Source organism: Oculina patagonica, chromosome 7 (genome assembly GCF_052425735.1).
Source record: "Oculina patagonica isolate OP01 chromosome 7, crgOcupat, whole genome shotgun sequence".
Classification (NCBI taxonomy): Eukaryota; Metazoa; Cnidaria; class Anthozoa; order Scleractinia; family Oculinidae; genus Oculina; species Oculina patagonica.
The window spans coordinates 2404624-2426102 of NC_135764.1; the positions used below are offsets into that span (position 1 = coordinate 2404624).

Genomic DNA, 21479 nt, shown 5'->3' on the forward strand with positions numbered 1-21479 from the left:
GCAAAACATTTCTCCACCGATTTCTCGAGTCGACGGGCGATTATTTTTGGACTGCTGTCCACTGTTTCAGGCGTTCACTGTCAATTTTTGCAAAGGTGGATTTCATCTCGCTCGGCTGAAATGATATCTGGGCTTATTTGTCATATTTCCTTATACTTTGCTATGCTCAATCAAGATGATGTACGTTAGTTGGTTGCCAGCTCAGTGATAATAACAGCAACACTCCCGCTCTCACGCTCTAATGCAAACCCTCATAAGTTTAGCCTGAGTTTGTTCTTTTCAACTTTTTTATTGAATTTATAACTTCTTGATAAGAATCTGTCACCTTGTACTTTTTGTAGCAAAATACTAGTAAGTAGGACAAGCAAAGAAAATTTTTGACTATTTGTATTTAAAGCATGCCCTCCATGCTAATGACGCAGGGGATTTGTGACTACTCAGGTTCGCCGTCGAACATTTAAGAAACCGAGAGATTCACCATAGTGCTCTTATTTAATTCTTCCTTCGCTGTCGCTATTTCAATAAAAGTCTTGTCGTTCGTCGCCATTTTAGTTCTTCCATGTGGCTGTTTAAACGCCGTGTCGCTTGTCAGAATTTCCCCTAATAGTGCCGCTAGCACGCTATGCGTGCCTATGTATTTTTTTATTGCGTGCATTTGTGTGGTTGTCCTGTGGCTTGGCGGGATCGCGACGAAGTCTCGTCCCAGTCTCCACAACACTTGTGGAACATGTGCAAGTTGCTTTCAAGCGTGTTGACCTGTCATTCTGCTAAATTTTCAGCTTTATTGTCTCATTTGATGCCAAGATATCTTGTCCATTTGATCGTGTACGGGTCATACAGGCCCACATGGTATCGATAGTTTCAAATTGATGCGTTCTTGAGACCAAATGGCGTGAAAAATTACCGTGATGGCGAGCACAAGTTGGCGTATTGATGACATGGACGGAGGTCTTGATGGTGGTCTCGCCTCGGAGTTGTTAAATCTCTCTGGCTTGGGCAATGAATATGGAGCCGAGGGAGCATACAACATGAGGTATGGACACAATCTTTATTTATTAATGAAGAAGAAAAACAGTATGCTTGTTTTATTTCTCCAAGAGGTTGGCGTGAAAATATGAGTTGCTTGATCATACTGCAATCGACACTTAGCTAAATATTTTGTTTTCAATTTAGAAAGGGTTGTTTATCTTTATTGTTTTTTGATTCGGGAATGCGTATTTTGCATTCGAAAATAAAAGCTTCTTAGTGGATTTAGTTTGGAAGCATATGCATAGAAGACAAAACTATTGTTTACATAATATATCTGGTCACGAAATTTAGGACATTAAAATCTCAGTGCAAGCGTAAAATTGTGTGTCGTTTGTGTTAACATCCGTTTTACAACTGTAAATCGTCTTCTTTATTTAAATCTAAAACTCAACTCTTTAAACTATGAATAAATTTTAAATAAATTCAGTAATATTATTGTACATGTAAATACGTTTATTATAAAGAATGTTTAAAACGAATTTAGGTTTACGACATAGTTATGGTACCCAGGATATTAAAATAACATACCATCAAATGTTAATGACATGACCTGTCACATTAGAGCGATTTTCACTTGGGTGTCAAAAGTAATTCGTGATTGCTTTGGTTTTGCATTACTCAGAGATAATTTGGTTAAAAAAATTGTGCCACTTTCTGAACCAATCTGAAGGAAAACAAAAACCAATCATGACTCACTTGCTTATGTTTTCCCACACTTTGTGACAGCTTCATGTATTTGCTTTGAGTTTTGATTGGTTCACTGGATTGCCTGTGTTCTTTGTAATTGATTTTGGTTTTGGTTTTATGACACTCAATCAAAAATTACTCTTGACCATCAACAATATAGTGGAACCCCGATATAACCATATGCCAAGGGAGCAGTAAAATTATATCGTTATATCAAAGAATCGTTATATCGAAACTCCCGATATAACGATATGGCCGTAAAATAACCGAAAATATTGTTATATCGGGGTAAACCTAACAAGTACTTTTTAGTGCATGTAACTTTAGGAGGATTAGGAGGGTAAAGTTGATAAAGAGGCTTAGGACACAGTATCATTTTCGTATATCATCGTGCAAATCTGTTTACAGAAACGTTAGAGATTACTCGATTACTGTAATGTTATTGCATTAAATTCGATGTTTTGTGACTGCGTACTGATAATATCGTTATATCGGGAAAGATTTTACGTTCGGTCTGCTAAATTTGTTTCGTTATATCGGGAATATCATTATATCAAAGATTGTTATATCGGGGTTCCGTCCCATACATTGATTTTACTGTAAAATTTGCCGGGACATAGAATATTCATCGTTATATCGAAGATCGTTATATCGGGGTTCCACTGTATATAGTTATAGTATGTACCAAGTGTGTATGTAAGCACAGGCAGTACAGTTCTAGGAAAAAAAACATACCTGCCCCAAGGAAGGTAGTTTGAAATTCTGATGGGGGAGAAGGCAGTTTCAAAAGCCAATTGAAAGTTTTTAAGTATGAAGCTAGACTGGAATTCCACAGAGGTGGAAGTTTCAAACCAAAAGGCCTTCCTTGGGAGGGGTATGGATATTTTCCATAAAAACAAATTTGGCTAGTTCTTGAAGTGAATGTAACATCATTTCTGAATTGCGGTCATAACGCCCCCAAGGTAAAACGCCCCCGAGACATAACGCCCCCTATAAGACATGACGCCCCCATTGTAAGAAAGCAACTTTTATTTGTAATTTTATGATAACGATAGCAGAAACATAATTTTACAGTTTTCGATCGTAAAAACCGAGTTTATAATGAGCGGGTTCGACCAATCCAAGGTTCTTGTACTTTCCTATTTTTGTTGTTTTCTCTTTTCATTACCTTTTTATCCTTGCCTCGTAATTGTAAAAAAGAGTGAGAAAACTAAGTGTAACCTAGTAAAACTAGCGAATGCTACATAATGTTTAACAATGGAATCGCACCGTAAAAAGGTAAGTACTACTCGTTGCTCACATGGATCAAGCGATACCGATCGAGTAACAAAAACAGAAGAATCACAATTGCCATTAACGGATGAATTGCAACGCAAAGAGGCCAGTAAACTACAGTAGTTCATATCATTAATTTTATTACATCCTCAGATCCTTCTCTTCTCTGATCTTTCTCTGAATATATAAATCACAATAGGGGGCGTCATGTCTTATAGGGGGCGTTATGTCTCAGGGGCGTTTTATCTTGGGGGCCTTATGACCGGCTACCATCATTTCCTATCCAACCCCTCTCCCCAGGAGAAGAAATGCCAACAAACAATTGCACTGAAATGTGCTGCTATATGTTGCATACAAGTGTAGGTAGCCTATAATTGACATTTGTGAAGCCTGTTATATATATTTTATTGCTCATACTTTCAATTTCTTATTCATTGAAGCGATGTCCTCAACTTGCCCATTTTCAAGGACGAGCCACCAGGTGTTCATCAGAATATGGACACAATTGGTCCTGATTCATCGACTGTAACAGAGTAAGTACTTGCAGCTCAATAAGGGAAGGTTATGGGTTGTTCAAAAGACTCACATGGCTGGAGGGAGGGGGGGGGGGGTATTTCAAACAGCATGTCAAAAGACAATGTCAAAAGATGGATGAAGAAAGATAGCTATGCAGGTAACACTGAAAGTGGGTGTAATTCCTTTTCAAGATACTGACTGATGATCATTTTCTTTTTTTGCATCATATTTATTTAGAGTAGTGTCTTCTTCAGTTACTTCTTTGAACTCTACTTTACAAACAAAGCAGGAAACGTTAATGGCTTGTGGCATGTCTCCATCTCAGTCGTCGCAAATTTCACCTGCCAGGAACGTACAGTCGACAAGGTAGGGTAACAATTTACAGTGAAACTAGCATATTTAAGTTATAAATAACATATTTAGCTTCAAAGAAAAGACAGAGAAATCATTATTGTACATGTATTTGCTGAATAAGAACACAATGCAATTTGTTGGTCATCCTGCGTATGGTATCAAGTTCTATTCAAGGTGACAGACACTTAACATGTATCTTACTCAGCCACATAAATTACATGACAACTTCACAGCGCTTTAAATGTGTACCTCAAATTTTGAGGTTATTAAGCATTCATATATTCAAGCGATTGTTTAAACTCATTGCCTATTCATTCCGATGTATTTACCGACAAGCCGACAAGCTTCCGAAGATCGTGAAGAGCGCAACATCTTTGATGTAGGTGAGAAGTATTTCTTTTGTTAACAGATTGAAAAATATCTCCTGGGAAATTTATCTGCTTGACTGATTTTATTTTCTATCACTATTCACTTTCAATGCATGGAAATGTAATTCATTTACTTAAAAACTGCAAAAGTTTTAGAGCGAGTGGACGTGCTCAAAGATAAACAAAGCAAGCTTGCGTACTAAAGTATATTTTCTCTTTACCGATTGAAAATATTTTCGATGCAAACACAGCAAGGAATTGTGTAAAAAGGAATGCCACATACAAATAAAACAGGACCCTTTAATCACTGTACACTTGCCTTTGTTGTTTGGGATATTTTATTCGATCGGCCGTGGTTTTTACGTGACTATAGTGACATTTAGACGAGTGACATTATGCAAGACAGCACACGTGTTTATTTAAGCGATCACTCAGCTTAGATAGACTAAAGAGAATTGTCCTTGATTAAAATCTCTTTTATTTGCACTAAAAACGCTTCGAATTAAATACCAGCAACAGAAGGAAGAGTTTAAATCTATGAAAAGCGATTTGGGAGCTATCAACATGTGTCAGTATTTGGATACGCATAATTAACTCTGTTAATCGAGCCCGCCGCTACGCGCTCGGCGAAAACAAAACTAAAATTGCCTACAACGATCAAAATAGCTCGTTCAAGATCTCTTTTTCAAGCTCTCAACAAGCTCTTAATTTTTTAATAAATATAAAAGCGAAAAATACATCGTAAAAGACTTAAATCTGCAAAATGTCTGTAGTGGTTATTGGAAGTTCAATCACAACTTAACGACAAAAGGATACGTTCACAACTCTATTCGCTCAAGGTAGGTTAATTGCGCTATTGTTCCAGTCTTTTGAAGTCACTTGGGCGGCTTCTTCCAAAATATCTCACCTTTTTAGAAACAAACAAAACCGAAGTTGTGCGACACAGTTTCGGCAGCTACCGAAACTTATACCCAAAGGAATAAATGGAGCCTTCAGACTACAATTTCCAGCGGTATTGCCCATTTCAGAAAGACACATTTAAAGCGCGGTGGAGTCGTAATGATAAAATTTATCCTTGTTGTCATCCTATCTGCTGGTCCAATAATAAGTAACAACAGTTTATTCAGTACAGTCATTTATTTCATTAAATACACCTGAAGTTCATTAATTTGAAGTTGACCTGTATAATTGGTGGACACTTTTTGACTGTGTTGTTCCAGAAAATATCCATCCATGCATAATTATACCCTTCCATGGAGGATATTTGGTTTGAACCTCCTCCCATCTGGACCATCTGGAAATTTTATTTCAGCTCCATACTTTCCTTTTAAAAAAATTGGCTTTTTGAAACTTCCTTCCCCTTGGAATAATTGGCCACTCAATGACCTTCCTTGGGGAACCTACAATTAACCTGGAAGCACATTGCCCAAGGATTTCTGCTCAATATTGGCCGTTCCGAGGTTGCGCAGGAAACTGGGGCGAGTCTCAAATTTCAAGTAATCGATAATCTGACACCACCACATAAAAGAACTTGGTGAGATTGGTTATTTTACCAAGTTTGACGCTTATAGGATGAACACAGACGAAGTTACGGACCTTGAAACATGGTTAAATATCCATACAAACGTCTCTTATTTTGAGACAGCGTCCCCCAAAACCATATAAACTCTTAATTTTTTTATGATTTTTGTGATACTCTTTCAAAAGGGCAAACATAGTGATTTTCAACTTAGTTTCTTTCAAATAATGGGTCTTTGGCAGGATTTTACAGCTGTCACAAAACGGATAAAAATTTTAAGAGTTTATATGGTTTTGGGGGACGCTGGCTTTCAATTAGAGACGTTTGTATGGATTTTTAACCATGTTTCAAGGTCCATAACTTCGTTTCTGTGCATCCTGAAAGCATCAAACTTGGTCAAATCACCAATCTCAAGGCGATCTTTCATGTGGTGGTGTCAGATTATCGATTACTTGAAATTTGAAACTCGCCCCAGTTTCCTGCGCAACCTCGGATCGGCCAATACACTGTATAGATGCTACTCTAATAATTATTATGTGGTGACTGTAACACTATGTGATTTACATGTTCTCGCACACTGAATGCCATTCGTCTGCCACATGTACATGTACAATGTTCAGTTTTTTATGCCTTTTTCAGTCTGGGCTATGGGTTTATTCACATTTTGAAAGCTGCGACCTCTCCAACAAAGAAAATTGAAGAAGACTCACTGACATATCTCAATCAAGGTATTCAATAATAACTTAGGTATATAATAGTCACCAAATATAATGGAGCTTGTATGTTTGAGATTTTTATTAATGATAAGTTTGAAATCAATATAATTATCATATAAATGATTGGTCATCCAATTTTGAATCACATTAATTTTGATATTAATTTCAGGGCAGCCTTATTTGTTGGAGATGTTGTGTCTCCCAGCAGAAGGAGCAAAGTTTGAGGGGCAATGTTTAAAGGTAAAATACCTACTGTGTAGTACATTACTGGAGAAAGGATGTCAAGGTCATTGTCATCTGTATAAATCATACCTGAATTTAGTTCCCCCTATTCTGGTTATAGCAGCGCTTCCATGCTTGCCCCATACCTTAGAAAATTTGATGATTTCATGGTTCTGAAAAATTTTGGTTGTACGTCTATATGCGTACATGTGTCCTTTATTGCACCATCCTCACTGAGCTGCTTTTAGGCTTGGCTAAATCTAGATTGTTATTTAGTAAATAGTGGTTTGTGTGCAGTTGCTAATGGCCAGTGCATTGGACTCTGGATAACGAGATCAAAGTAATGTTGTGTTTTGGAGAAGACAATTACTTTCAAAGTACTGTTCCCCACCCAGGAACTTTTATTTTACTGGCAAATATTTGGTAGGTAGCCTGACCCAGGAGCATGACCAACATTTTTGGTGGAGGAAGAGAGGGAGGTAAATTATTGTAAACTAGCATCCCATCCAATATAAGTGAATACAATTTAATTTGTACGTCCATGCACTTGAGTCAAGTACATGTAACCCCAGGGGGGTACTTGCAGTATACATGACGGGGGGTCCGACGGAGCTTCATATTGCGAACCCAAAAAAATACATGAGCCTGATATTTTACACCCAAAAAAATACCTGACATCAAAATTTTCTACCCCAAAAAGTACAAGACCTAGCACCTCTATACTGATTTATTCAATAAAACAGACTTTAAGACCTAAAAAAATATATGACAGATCTCTTGACCCAAAAAATACCGAGGGTGTAAATTTTCAACCGAAAAAAATACGTCGGACCTCCCCGTCATGTATACTGCAAGTACCCCCCTGGGCATGTAACAATCCATTGAGCCACTCTGAAAAGTCTTTACTGTATATTTCAATATGTTCATATCTTGTTTTCTTGACTTTGTAGAGTGTTGTAAAGCTCTGTTTTTATGAGAGAAAACTTCAAGTCCAAGAATCTGAAAAATACGAGGAATGGAAGAACAACCGGCCTGCTGACAGAATTCTGGAAATAGGTATTCTGTAATTAATACTTTACTCTTTATATTTCACTTAACATTTTCTGCAGTGTTCACTAGCTATAGTATCTATAGATGTACCATGTACTTGTAAATGACTTACCATAAACACCCGCAGATAAGCCGCACCCGCAGATAACCCTGAATTTAGCAACTCAAATTTTAGAAAAAGTTTTTTGAAAGTAATATATCAAAAAAATATAGAAAAAAAAAATACAAAGTCGAGTCTTCAGGTGTCTTCTTCATCGAACGTAAACTCACTAAACATTGAAACGGAAATTTATACTTCAGTCTTACCCACAATTTCAGCTATTTTATATAATGAACACAAACCTTTAAGGTGCGGCTTATCTGCGGGTTTTACGGTATTTTTTCAGACCTGATACTGATTTATTTACCAGGGGTCTTTTCATACTTACCCTTGATATTAATTTTTTGTGTAGATGTTCCCATGTCAAGTGGTGTTTCAAACATCAGAAGCAAAGGAAGCCTACTTAACTGTTATGAATTTGAGTGGGATCCAACCAAGGGATCAGAAGTTTATGTCATTGTAAGTAATATTTCTAGATTTTTAAAAAATAAAATTTTCTTTTTCATTCAACATTGTCATGATTGCTGTTTACAAATAACAATTATATGTAGAGAGAGCGACTGGTCCAAAATCTGTCCATCTCCAGAAGAAGGGAGTGTCCAGAGTTTTATATAATTCTTGTTTGGTTTTCCTTTGTTGGACATGGTATTTCTATCATTAAATAAGTTCTCATATTACCTCACTTTCTATCCAGATCAACTGTGTCAGCTCAGAATTCACTAAAGGAAAGAGTGGTAAGGAAACTAATCTATTGATTTTTATAATGATAATAATGATAATGATAATGAATTTATATAGCGCATTTTTCATGTGTATATGTTCAAATGCACTGTACACCTACTTATTCACGTCTCAAAGGCCAGACCACAACACCAGGAGCTTCGTGCCCTACTCTTTTCGAATAGTGTGTGGGTTCTTTAACGTCCCCTGTTATAAGACTGAAGATACAGGAGACGGGACCTACGGTTTATCGTCCTTTTCCGAGAAGACTAGAATGTCTAACCATTTGCAGACGTAATTACAAAGGCAGCACATTCTCCTCAGTTATTTTAAGACCCTGAGTGTTGGTCCGGTCTGGGGTTCGAACCCACGACCTCCCGCACAGCAGTCCGGCGCTCTACCAACTAAGCTAACCACAATAAGCTCTTTTTAAAATTTCTGTTATGTTTTACCTTTCTTACATTTTGGGCACAGCTTAGTATCTTTTTAGACTTTATCTCCTTTGCCCCTCAAGTATGTGCACTGTAGCATATGGCATCTACAATTCTCCTCCACTCATCTCGACCCTGGGCTTGAAGTTCCATTGTTTTAACCTCATTATTTGAAATGAAATGACACCAAGTTATTTTGCTAGTTGGTGGAAACAGATTCCCTCAGTATAATTCCAAGAGGAAGGACAAGCATGTCCTATTAAGTTACGGATGGACTTTGTTTTACATTGATGGATGGATGGACATACTTTTTCCAGTATTTGTTTTCTTCAGAAATATGTGGCCATACAAGGGTTGTCACTGACACCTATTTAAAGGGGTGTCGAATGGTGTTTGCGAGACTTTGCGAGATGGCGAGACTGATATCTTTTCTGCGAGCCCGAGACCGTTTTTAATCTTGCAAAAGAAATCAAGATTGCGAGAAGGCGTCAAAGAACAACTCCCGACGACGAGACCCCTGAAATTTGGCTAAAATTTTGTGAGACACACAGTTTTTGAAGGACCATTCACCACCCCTATTTAAAGTTAAGCAGCCATATGCATCCAGATACACTGTTTTTAAATCAACTGTCTCAATTCAAAGCAAATGCTGTTAAAAATCACTACCTCAATAGCTGTTGAACAGTAAGTCGTGTGTAACATCCATCGTAACATGTCGTATAATTATTATTTTGCAGGTGGTGAGAGTGGTGTTCCATTCAGATTACAAGTGGATTCCTTCTCCCCCAATTCATCGACAGATGCTGTTCCTATCCATAGCGCAGGCTGTCAAGTCAAGGTGTTTAAGGTGAGTTGCTGACTTCTTGAGTTCATCTTGGTTATGTCATGGTAACAATGCCCCGCCCGATGATGACAACGATGATAAGATGATGAAGATGACAATGAGTCCCACAACCTTTACAACATTAACCATTCCTAGTTGTTTTCTGTTCTGGTTTATTTTGCCAGTCTGTTACTGATTGTTAACACTTTCGGTGTGTTGTGGACATATGAAGACAAGTGTAACAATGACAGTGACATCAACAATGACAAGACAATGATTATGCCATTGATAATAACAATGACCACATCCACGACAACAACAATGGCATCATCCAATGTTCTGTTTCACGGTCTTCAAATAATAAATATTAAATATTCTCATAATTAGTAATAATACTCCTTTCTCATTTTCAGTCCAAAGGTGCAGACAGGAAGCTCAAGGTTGAATTGCAAAAACTTGAACACAAAACCAAGGAAGAGTTGGTGAGAAAACAATAATCCTGGCGATTTTCGCAGGTTTAGATTAGAATTCACAAAAATCATGCAAAATTGACTTTCAATAAGCCCTGTACAGAAAATGATTTGTAGTAGTCATTAATCCCTATAAATTTGTATAGCTGATCAGGATTCATGGTTTCTCCTCTCATGATCATGCTAATGAACTTCGAACAGGAATTTCTGAACTACTGCAACCAATATACTTTCTGGAATTGTTGTTTAGGCTTTTAGGCTTGCATAGAACTACCCATCGGGAAACAGTTTTAAAGAATTTTAAGTGTCAGTACTACAGCCCTACCAAACATTCTGACAACCCAAATAAATCTCAATGGCATTCAGGGCTGTCATAAGGTTTTTAAGCAGCCATTGCATTGAAGTATTTCTCTTATTTTAAAGTAGTATCTTAATTGTAGGAATTAGATGTAAATACAAAGAGTGTTGGAAAATGTAGTATAATTTAATGTGAATAGACCAGAATCGTTTTTTATACATATATTATATTTTAATTTAAACAGTGTCCCCGATTAGTAAGCTTAAGGCTACAATCCTAGACAAAAGTCCTGGGACACTTAAAAATTTTGACGGAAAATTGACATTGTATTGACCTCCCCCTCCCCACCCCCAATTCAATGTTGGTTTCTATCTATCATACCGTGGGACAATATCTCAACATTGTTTTGGAGGGAAAGGGGGGCTCGGAAAATTAAACAATGAGTTCTTAATGCAAAGGGAATGGTCACTGAGCGTTTTTTTTTTTTACTGTCCCATGGATTTTTGTCTAGGATTGTAGCTAGAAGACCAGACACTTAAATAAAGTTCCTCTTATCATTCTTAATATTAATATTATTAATATTATTATTATTCTTATTATTCTTATTATAATTATTATTATTATTATTATTATTATCATTATCATTATCATTATCATTATTATTATTATTATTATTATTATTATTATTATTATTATTATTATTATTATTATTATTATTATTATTATAATAAGTTATCACCCAATTCGCTCTGTATGCAAGAGTAGATGACACCAATCAACATCTTCACTTTAATAAGTGTAACATCGAGTGAACTCAGCCATATCTAGGGTTATGGGTTAATGCTCTTACTGACAGCCTTGGCATAATCTCAATCTCATTTACAATGTACTCCCCCCCCCCTCCCCAATCACAGCCACCACCAGTACCCCACACTCTTAGGGATAAAGGAGAGGTGTCATAGCTAAGTCACAGTAACAGATACTTAACACCGAACAACAGAACTAACATTGTACATCTGATGACTGATTGCTTGCAGGACCAGTTGAGACCCACACTGATGTACACAGAACTCATTGAAGTAAGCTGAGTTGGAATATATCACAACAATAAATTGAGTGCACTGAAATTTTAAAAGTTATAGGATCACAAGAAGAAGTTTGGAACTACTTGGTTACACTTGGGGTGGGTTTATTCTGGTTGTGATGATTCCCGGGGGGGGGGGGGGGGCACCCTGTATATTTTTGGGTGTGGGTGTGCCGCTGGGAATTTGAAGCCCTTGCCCTATACCACACCATGTTCAGCTGATTTTTGCAACCCTATACCAGACTAGACACCGTAAATCCCTACCCTATCCCAGACTTGCATTTTTTAGAACTGTATCACTATATTCAGTGTTTTAATGGAAAACCATCTGTCAACAACGATGCTGCGATGATTTTACGTTTAGGAAAGCCTCTTTCTCTTCTGAGTTTCTATTCCTATTCTGGACTAAATTCGTCATAACACAGATCAGTTTTCCAGCAAATGCTACCCTTTTCTAGACCAAAACTTTCTGATTTCTTAACCCTATCCCAGACTAAACTGCTTGAAAACCCTACCCTTCACAGCGGCACATACCTATATAGCTCATATATGGGAGTGCCCCCCGGGTTATGATTACAGAAAAACAAAGTGTTTTCAGTCATCTTCTTCTGAGCTAATTTCCTTCATGAAAAAATAATAATCATTTATTATTGCAGTGCTCACTTTCCTTGCTGGATTATCCTTTGCAGTAGCATGTCTTTAGAGCTCTCTGAGTTAAATGAACCAAATCAGTTTCTATCTAACCTTTCTTTCAGCTGCCACTGATCATAGAAGATGACAACAATTCTTGTTGGATGTCTCCAGGGTGAGCTTTCCTTTTAATTAATAAATTTTAATAAACTTTTAATGTATCATTTACAAGCAAAAAAGTTTAATTTGTTGTTGTTGTTAGCTAGCATTACAGTTTCAGCTAATGATAGCCAAAGAACAATTTGATAATGATGTCTAGTGCTGTGTTTCACACATGTCAATACCTTAACACTCGCTTTGAAAAAAGAACAGTATCTCATACTTGTTTCTCACTCATCATGTATTGTGACTCTCGCTTACAGAACTTTTGTTGTTTAGTGAGGTTATTAAGTGACAGTTGTTAAGTGACATTGGGTAGCGACAGTTGTTTAGTGATGTTGTTAAGTGACAGTTGCTACAGGCCACTTGAGCCATATGTATGTTAAAATAATAAGATCTCATCCTAACATCCTAAACATTTCACAGTGCATTATTTTGATCTCAAGTGTGTTATTAAAATAATTTTCAGATCAGTCACTGGATCATTGTCTTCACCACCTCCAACTCACCAGGTCATATCTGGATCCTTATCATCTCCGTCAACAGTTTGTCAAGTGATGACGTCACCTCCTTCAACTCTCCAGGTTATATCGCCATCCAGTAGTGTGTTGTCAAGTCCACCTCCAACAGGGATAACACGCTGCACTGTAAGTGAGATCTAATCACTGCACTGAGTTGTTTTTTTAAGACTGGTTTTCACCAAAGACAGAGTCCTAAACAGAAGCACAGAGTGTTTCATTCTGACCAGTGGAAAATCAAACTGACAAGCCCAGTTCCGATTCCACTTATGACTCTGTCGTTTATGATCTAGTGAAAACTATATTTCTGAGCGGCAAGCATAAAAGGAAGTACTCAGAGAGTTTAAGAACTACTTCAGCATTGTTATTAGTTTCAGTTGTTCTTTCCTCTTTTGCTTGCGACTCCTTCAATCTACATTGTAGTTTTTACTGGATCATAACTGACATGGTCATAAGCGTAACTGGAAAAGACAATGAGTGAGATTGGAAACGTTCTGATTCTTCTGACTCCAATTCTGTCAAGCCAACAAATCCAGTAAGTGTTATGAGTCTGACTACAGCTCTGTCAATAGACAGTGAAAACCATTTAATATAGAGTTAGTCAGTTGTTTTTAATTGGTGATTTGTTTCTAGCCAAGGCATAATCTTGACTAGGAGACCCTGGAAGGTTATGAAAATTAAATAGCATATAAAACTACTTACTGTTACAATTATGAGAAAGTCGAAAAAAGTTATGAAAGATTTGTAAAAAAATGTCCAAATGTTATAGAAATTCATACAATCAATATAAAAAGTGAAAAATGTATAAAAAAAAAGTTATGAGGTCGTACATTTATACAGTCATGTAGATGAGGAAAGTTATGAAAAGTCAATGAAATGTTTTAAAGAAGTTTTGAAAAAGTTAAAAAAGTTACATGCAAACATCAGAGTCATTTCAAATTTTGGTATAAAAAGTCACAACAAAGACATAAAAAGTTAAAAAGTTATGAGAAAGTCATAAAGTTATAAGAAGTTTTAACTTTTTGAAAAAAAAGCCATGAAAAGTCATGCAGTCATTATTCATAAAAGAGTAGTGGAAGCCTATACATGTACGTACAAACCCTGAATACTTGAGTGGTAATTTGAGATGACATACATGTACTGTACATGTACATGACTGCTCACATATGGGTAATCAAAACATTACCAACCCATGAAAATCTGAAGATTGCTTTCCCACTTTTGTAAATAATTTTACAAACCTAATTACATTGACTATTGTTTCACACCTTCAGGGATTAACGTCAGAATCCTCTGTTGATGAAACAAGACTTTGGTTGCAGAATAACAGATTTCAAAACTACCTCATCATGTTTGCCAATTATACAGGTTGGTAAAATAATGCAGCTCCAGGCAGCATGCTTTTGTGCAAAATATTGTCAAGTTGGCTCCCAGGGGGGGTACTTGCAGTATACATGACGGGGGGGGGGGTACGACGGAGCTTCATATTGCGAACCCAAAAAAATACATGAGCCTGAAATTTTACACCCAAAAAAATACCTGACATCAAAATTTTCTACTCCAAAAAGTAAAGATCTAGCACCTCGATACTGATTTATTCAATAAAACAGACTTTAAGATTAAAAAAAATATATGACAGATCTCTTGACCCAAAAAAATACCGAGGGTGTAAATTTTCAACCCAAAAAATATGTCTGACCTCCCCGTCATGTATACTGCAAGTACCCCCCTGGGAGTTGGCTTTAATTTATTTAATGCAGAAGCTCTGTATATAAATGAAGTGCCTAAATAGTTTGTCATGAAATCTTGGCTTGAACGTTGATGTAAACTTTAATGATTGTAGGAGCGGATCTTCTCAGATTGACCAAACAAGACATGATTCAGATCATGGGTCCAGCTGATGGTATACGTTTACATAACTCATTTCAAGCCAGGTAATAATAGTGTGTTTACCTTAAGTCATTATTTTTTGTCCATTTAACTTGTTATGATGATTTTTCAAGCTCTCACTGGGATTTGTGTTGTGAAATGCAGGGGTTGATGTGGGATTTTTGAAGAGGGGAGGGGGTCGGGTTGGGTGTCTCATACCAAGGGACTAGTTTGAAGTTTGAATCTTCCCAGGGCATGCCTCTAAAACGTTGCAATGTGAGAAAGACAAATTGGATTTGTGTGGGCGGAGGGGCTAGCCACCCAGTCCTCCCCCTCCCCCCCCTATTTTAAACAACAGGATTAGGTCTTTAGTCTCAATTTAAATCTTTTTAATCTTGAAACTAGCTGTTATTTGTGTGAAAATTTCCCTTGTTGTTTTTGTCTGTTTTTGTCTGTTTTATTCAGGGCTGCTCGTCCGCTTTTAACAATGTACATTTGCCTGGAATCGGCTCAGGAGAACTCCGGCATGAAAGAATACTATGCCATGTTTCTTGAAGCTTTAAGTATTGGTGAACTTAGAAAAAAACTTGCTCTTAAATGTAACCTCAGTGTGGAGCAGATTGTAGCTATATACAGGTAAGTCCTTAAACACATGGTGGTGAACTTGTTAACTGTGGTGAGCTACAGATTGAAGGGACAATGTCACGAGAAGTCTTCTAAGTTTTTCTGTGAACTATGCTAGCATTTTGAGGGTGCAATCAGTGATAAGCAAAAAAAAACCTTTGACTAACAAAAGAAAGGCATAAATTCATTCTCCAAGATGTGAATAAACCATAATCAATGGTTTTTAAGAAATTTTCTTGAAAATGAAACTGTCAAACTTGAATACATCAGCCCGACTTTTTCAAATTTTAGGCCACTTCTTTCCTACCAGTCTGTAGCGACACAACTTAATACCCTTTTTTTTACGACAGTTGCAGTACATATTATTTACAGAAGTATGATCATGTAACCCCTTTGTTGATTAAGCTTCATTGGCTCCCTGTTAGTCAGCGCATTGTGTTTAAGATCCTTTTATTAACATTCAAGGTGCTCAATGGGCTGTCACCCAACACGGCCATTGCAATCTTCATCCAGGGGATTTCGGAATTTTCCTCGGTCCAATTCTAAGTTTAGCAATAGATCCTTTTCTGTCTGTGCGCCGACACTTTGGAACGGCCTTCCCGACCATCTGAGCCTGGCAGTAGACTATACTTTTAAGCGGGATCTTAAGATTTATTTATTTCGAAAGTGTTTTTATTCGTCTTTTTAGTTTTTAGTTTTACCTTATTTTTAGTTTTTTATTTATTTGAAATTGTAAAGTGCCTTAGAACTTTTTTATAAGTGTGCGTTTTATTTACCTACTAGAAGATGGTTTTCCACGTTCTATAAGAAAATAATGCATGCTTGAGGTCTATAAAAGCTGCTAGTGGATGCCCGAGCCATCAGGCGAGGGCATTCAGCTGCTTTTCTAGACCTCAAAAGTGCATTATTTTCTTATAGGACCTATAGGAAAACCATCTTCTAGTGGGTTTAGAATATAGCATTAAAAAGAGCACAGAACTTACAAGTCTCGCGGCCGCTCACGGCATTTACAAACGCACGCAACATTGGTAAAAGTGAAAGTTTAGTTTATTCTTTTCTTTGGCAACTTCTTTATTAATAAACCAAGATACCATTTCATTCATATTTCCTATTTATATATTAGTTTTTTCTCCAACTACCAAAAGGTTCTCACAAAGCCGACAAATCTAGTTGAAATATTTACACATTCAAGTTTGGTTAAGCCTTCTTAAAAATGAAAAATTTTCATGCGTTCGTTTCGCTGCAAGTTTTTTTAAATTCGCCTCTTATTTCGATTTAAAAAGAACAAAAGTGGAGTGTTCTGTCTTCAGATTGTGGCTAAAAAAAGGTTTCTTACCTCAAAGCGTTTCTGGAGTCCGGCTTGTTTTGCTAAATAATTTCCAATCAATTTCGGGCAGTTCATGGCAAAATAGTGGCGTATTCAACTCCAAAGAAAAACAACAATTTTCAATGATTCTTTCTTCATCTGTCGCTTCCTTTGGCACTGTCTGATAAAAACTTGTTGCTTTAAAGCATTATTTAAACAACAAAACAAGAGAATAGAGACGAAGTCGTTCAGCGAAATTCGACAAACAATTCGCACATCCGGGGTACCGGCTTCTATAGTTTACAGCTATGTTCTATTAAAAATAATGCCCGCTAGAATTCCATCGCGCGTATACAGCGGCTATATTCTAATTATTATTATTATTATTATTATTATTATTATTATTATTATTATTATTATTATTATTATTATTATTGTTATTATTTATTTTAGCAAGGCCAGGCCACTATTAGTAGAAGGGGGAATTAATACCAACACCTTCCTTAGATTTTCAAGTAGCACTGATGTTGGTGACACTGCCCTTTTAAACAGTCATGAGTCTTGTCCAGGTCATGCTTTTTGTTTTCATTTTGTGAAAGTGTCTTGCCCAAGAATGCAATGACCCAGGCAACCAGTGAATTTGATATTTTTAAAAACTCATGTAAAAAGTTATTATTGTTGCATGAACTTATTTATTTAATGTTTATTATCTTTTAGACAAGGGCCAACAGGGATATATGTACTGGTTGATGATGAGGTGAGAAAAAATGATTACCAAAATGTTTCCTTAAAAATATTTCGACAAGAATTGGTGACATACTACTGCTACTAAGACATTTTGAAAGTGCTGGCTACTTCTCTATTTGCTTGTAAGATTGTAGAAGAGTTTCTTCTGTTGCAAATTGTAGAAAACTTAACATCCTTATATTCCTTTGGATGACTGGTTGAAGTTATTAAAAATACTTACCGGTACCGCTATTTGCTTACTTACTTTTGCACTGTTTTAGATGGTGAGAAATTTTGTGGATGAAGGACATTTTATTGTACAGCTCGTCAGAGGTATGTGTTTACTTAATAAGTAAATTAACCATTCTCACTGTATACAATTATATTACCCTGGCATGGGAAGCTAAGTTATATATAGGAGGATACTCGCTACTGCCAGGGCAAAAGGCATGTCAAATGTCGTATACAGCAGTGATCGACCGCCACCAGGGGAGGTGGGAGGGGCAAAACTTCTACTGTGACTTCAACGAACTCCGTGGAACTGACCATGAGGTGACTGAAATTGTGATATTTAAAATAAAGGCTGCAATGCACCATGCTACTAACACGCAGGTACAGAAATCTGGAATTTGAAGAACCTAATACTGTAATGATTCAATTTAGCGCCCTCCTTCCAATAAGCCCCTCCTTCAGAATAAGCCCCCCTCCCCTCCCCAGGAATGTGTTTTTGTCAATAAGCGCCCCCATTCTAATAAGTGCCCCCATTCCAATAAGCGCCCCTATTCCAATAAGCGCCCCTATTCTAATAAGCATCCCTATTGTGGATGACTGCCCCAACTGAAGTCATCGGCGTTGACTAGATAAATTCATGAACATTCACCGTACAGTACATGTATATATTTACTACTAAAATGAAAATTCTTTTAAAATTAGCCAAATTTTCAACATATTGTTACTGTTTCTGTTATTGTTAACTATTTAAATGTTTATCAAAGTTTTGTTTGGAACATTTGGTTGTTTCTCAAAAAAATTAAATGAGTGCCCTGTCTCGAATAAGCGCTCTCCCTTGAGGTGTGAAAAGAAAATAGGCACCCCAGACGCTAAATCGGTAAGCCTTTCCTGCACGACAGTCTTACAATATTATGTTTGCAGTGAGAATAGTGTAGCCTTTCTTTTTCTTGACTGATAATAACATACTCCACACTTATAAATGTACATGTATGCAGAGAGCTACAGATGGAAAGACTTTGCACTTGTTGCCTGTGGTTTGTAGAAAACACCCCAGATCATTGGCAAAATTCTTCCTGTTTTTCTTAAATATAACTATTTGTCTCTGTGAGAATTTGGATTTTAGTCAGTATATCTTTGTGATGATGAGCTCTGTTGTTTTAGTGGGTGAAAACAGAGTTTTTCATTCTAGTATTATTGTGCCACAACTCAGGAGCTTAAAATGTATTTTTGTTTGCTGCACTTAATGTGCACATGATTTGTCAAACTAACATCATTTTAGGGCATAGGAAAAATGTTAGTACAGACAAAATTGTTTTGCTGTATTTTCAGCTGAAACATTAACAAAGACTTGAAAACATAAAGACGATTGCTAACATTGAATAATCCACTGCATAGTAACTGCTAAAATCTTGCTTTCTGTTTTCAGAAGAAGACAACACTTATCAAGTCATTTTAAAGTGAATCTAGACATACATGTAATACGCAGACATTCGGTGCAAGAAAGCAACCTGCACAGACCAGATGCAAGCTACACATAATATATGCAATGCGTATAATGCCAAATATTGGACCAACATTGTGAAAGATTGTGGCCATCATAGATTCATCATCAGCAACATTGTTTTAACATCATTGGTCAAGAGAAGATGGTTGGTGTGTTCTGGTGCAGCAATGTACAATGTTAATCTTTGGTAGGAGGTATAGTATACCCAGTTGGACAGTTGTACTCTGTGAGAGAAAAGCAAAAGAAGTTCTGTGCCATATGGAGGTGAACTTTCTGAGATAATCAGAATGCAAATAAGTGAAAATAAGAGCTTTCCCTGGATAAGTGCTTTTCTGATATGGAGCCGTAGAGAAATGGTTTTATAGAACTTGGAATTCAGCTGAAAGCTTGCCAAGTTGCATTACGTTGACATTCAGTCAAGACAAAGATTCATTTGCCTCAAAGGCAATGTACATCGCATTTACATTCAAATAATGTTGATTTTAAACAGAATCTCATAGAATTTCTCACTAAATGTATGAGGCAAAGGTACGATGTCTAATTCAGACTAATGTTAGGAGTAGCCTGGCACAATACAGTAAACACCCACATATAAGATCCTTGATTTCATTAAATAAATATAATATATGAAATTCAGAAGAAGAAAAAATTTGTCACTCAGGGCACGAGACTAACAGTAGCCACCTAGCCACGGGCTAGTAGAAATGCAGTTTTGGTGGGTAGGTTCTGGGCTTTCACCAGCCAAAATGGCTAGTGAAAATTTAAGGAATTTGATTGAAAGAAAACCATGGATCTAAATTGACTCCAAGAGAACAAAACTCACAAGTACACTGTCGTCATGTATGAAATTATCAGAGTGTGGACAAGCTGAAATTTTTAAAAAGTAACTGAAAATCAACCCTTGAGATAACGATAACAGAGCCACAGAGCCAGTGAAGACAGCAAAGTGCCTCTGTCCAAACCTAAACTTGAGAATTCTGGCTAGTAGAAAATTGGTTTTGTCTAGCTGTCACTAACCCATAGGCTTGCTAGCAAAAAAGTTAGTCTCGAGCCCTGGTCACAATCATAAAAATGCTAAAAAAGCAATTTATGCCTGTTCTTGATTTAAAGTTCAAAACTCAAAAGAAAAATGAATTTTTCATTTAATCAGTAATCCAGTTACAGTCAATGTTACTAGCCAAGGAAGATTTCTTAGAAATACAGACCATAACCTAACAAAATCAAGTTAATATAAATTTATATTAACTTGATTTTGTATTTAATATAATTTTATATTTAATATAGAAATAATAAACAAATGTAAATTTTGTGGCACATCCACGGAGTGCCTATTTGATCACTGTTTTCAGATTGAATTGGAATTAAGAGGTGTTGGTTTTTTGTGGAAGAAGGAAAGCTGTGGAGACCCCCTCACCACCCAAAAAATAGGGCCCCAATGGGTCCATGTGTTTCTGCTAGAGCAAAGTCTTAGGGAAATGTTGATGAAAGACAAGTGAGTCGAGATTGAAATCCAACGTCTTTTATTTCTTCACTTGTGTGCAGTTAATAATTGCACTATATTGTAGTCACTTTTTTAATTCAATCCTGATAATTTTACTGATATCAGAAATTATAAATAATCGCCGCGCACGGGACAAAGACGCGTTGAACGTACCAAAGTCATTTGAAAGCGAAAGAATTTCATCGCAGTCATCCCCCGCGAACACTCGCGTTCAGTGTCCACAACAAGATCGGAGACGATAAGGACCAATTTTACTCGTTCGTTTTCTAAAGTTTAGAAATTGTGAATTGCACGAGGACGCGAGCACGTGCCGCGACCATATTTTCACGGCGTTTCCAAAACAGTGGCGCCAGCGCGCGCCAAAACTCCCTCCAGCTATAGCGGGATCCCCTTGACTTGAGACCGTCTAATGCGCCCCGAGTGATAGCCTTTCGACGTGTGCACAAATGTCCCCAAATGTTTCGCGCCGAGCGGCGCCCCGCCCGCGGGGGACCGTGCCCCGGACCGGCGAGCGCCCGAGCTGATCCACGGAGGGGCGCGTCCCGCGAACTTTAATCGTCCGCGCGGCCCGCCGCAGCGCCCTGTTCATGATGATGCCGCAGATCTCCCTGTTACGCACTACACCTACACCTTACGGTCCACGGTCCACGGCACCAGCCTCAATGTGTTTGCTTGCAGCCATTGCGGCTGCAGCAAAACACAAAAACCTTTTGAGCAAGGATGAAAAACCAACAACCTTAAGAGTGTTT

General features: G+C 37.2%; 1 protein-coding gene across 3 annotated transcripts; it reads left to right on the forward strand.

Moving 5' to 3' along the window:
* Positions 1 to 729: 729 nt before the first annotated feature.
* LOC144659630 (transcription factor CP2-like) lies at positions 730 to 20648 on the forward strand. 3 transcript variants are annotated; one of them, XM_078520106.1, is made up of 20 exons: positions 730 to 1033; positions 3432 to 3524; positions 3745 to 3797; positions 3840 to 3873; positions 6388 to 6476; positions 6634 to 6704; positions 7637 to 7742; positions 8189 to 8295; positions 8531 to 8570; positions 9725 to 9834; positions 10224 to 10292; positions 11616 to 11657; positions 12418 to 12467; positions 12921 to 13098; positions 14244 to 14337; positions 14813 to 14903; positions 15304 to 15474; positions 17486 to 17525; positions 17776 to 17827; positions 19152 to 20648. In XM_078520106.1, the coding sequence occupies exons 1-20, from the start codon at positions 909 to 911 to the stop codon at positions 19184 to 19186; spliced, it is 1650 nt and encodes a 549-aa protein (XP_078376232.1). In that variant the 5' UTR covers positions 730 to 908; the 3' UTR covers positions 19187 to 20648. The 3 variants fall into 3 exon arrangements, with proteins under 3 accessions (XP_078376232.1, XP_078376230.1, XP_078376231.1); XM_078520104.1 differs by having other exon boundaries at positions 3745 to 3873; XM_078520105.1 differs by having other exon boundaries at positions 3745 to 3873; positions 19155 to 20648.
* Positions 20649 to 21479: the final 831 nt, after the last annotated feature.

Coding starts and splice junctions, on each gene's coding strand:
- LOC144659630 (XM_078520104.1), top strand. CDS start 909: ATGGCGAGCACAAGTTGGCGTATTGATGACATGGACGGAGGTCTTGAT. Junction 1,034..3,431: donor GAGGGAGCATACAACATGAG/GTATGGACACAA, acceptor TATTCATTGAAG/CGATGTCCTCAACTTGCCCA. Junction 17,828..19,151: donor TATTGTACAGCTCGTCAGAG/GTATGTGTTTAC, acceptor TTCTGTTTTCAG/AAGAAGACAACACTTATCAA.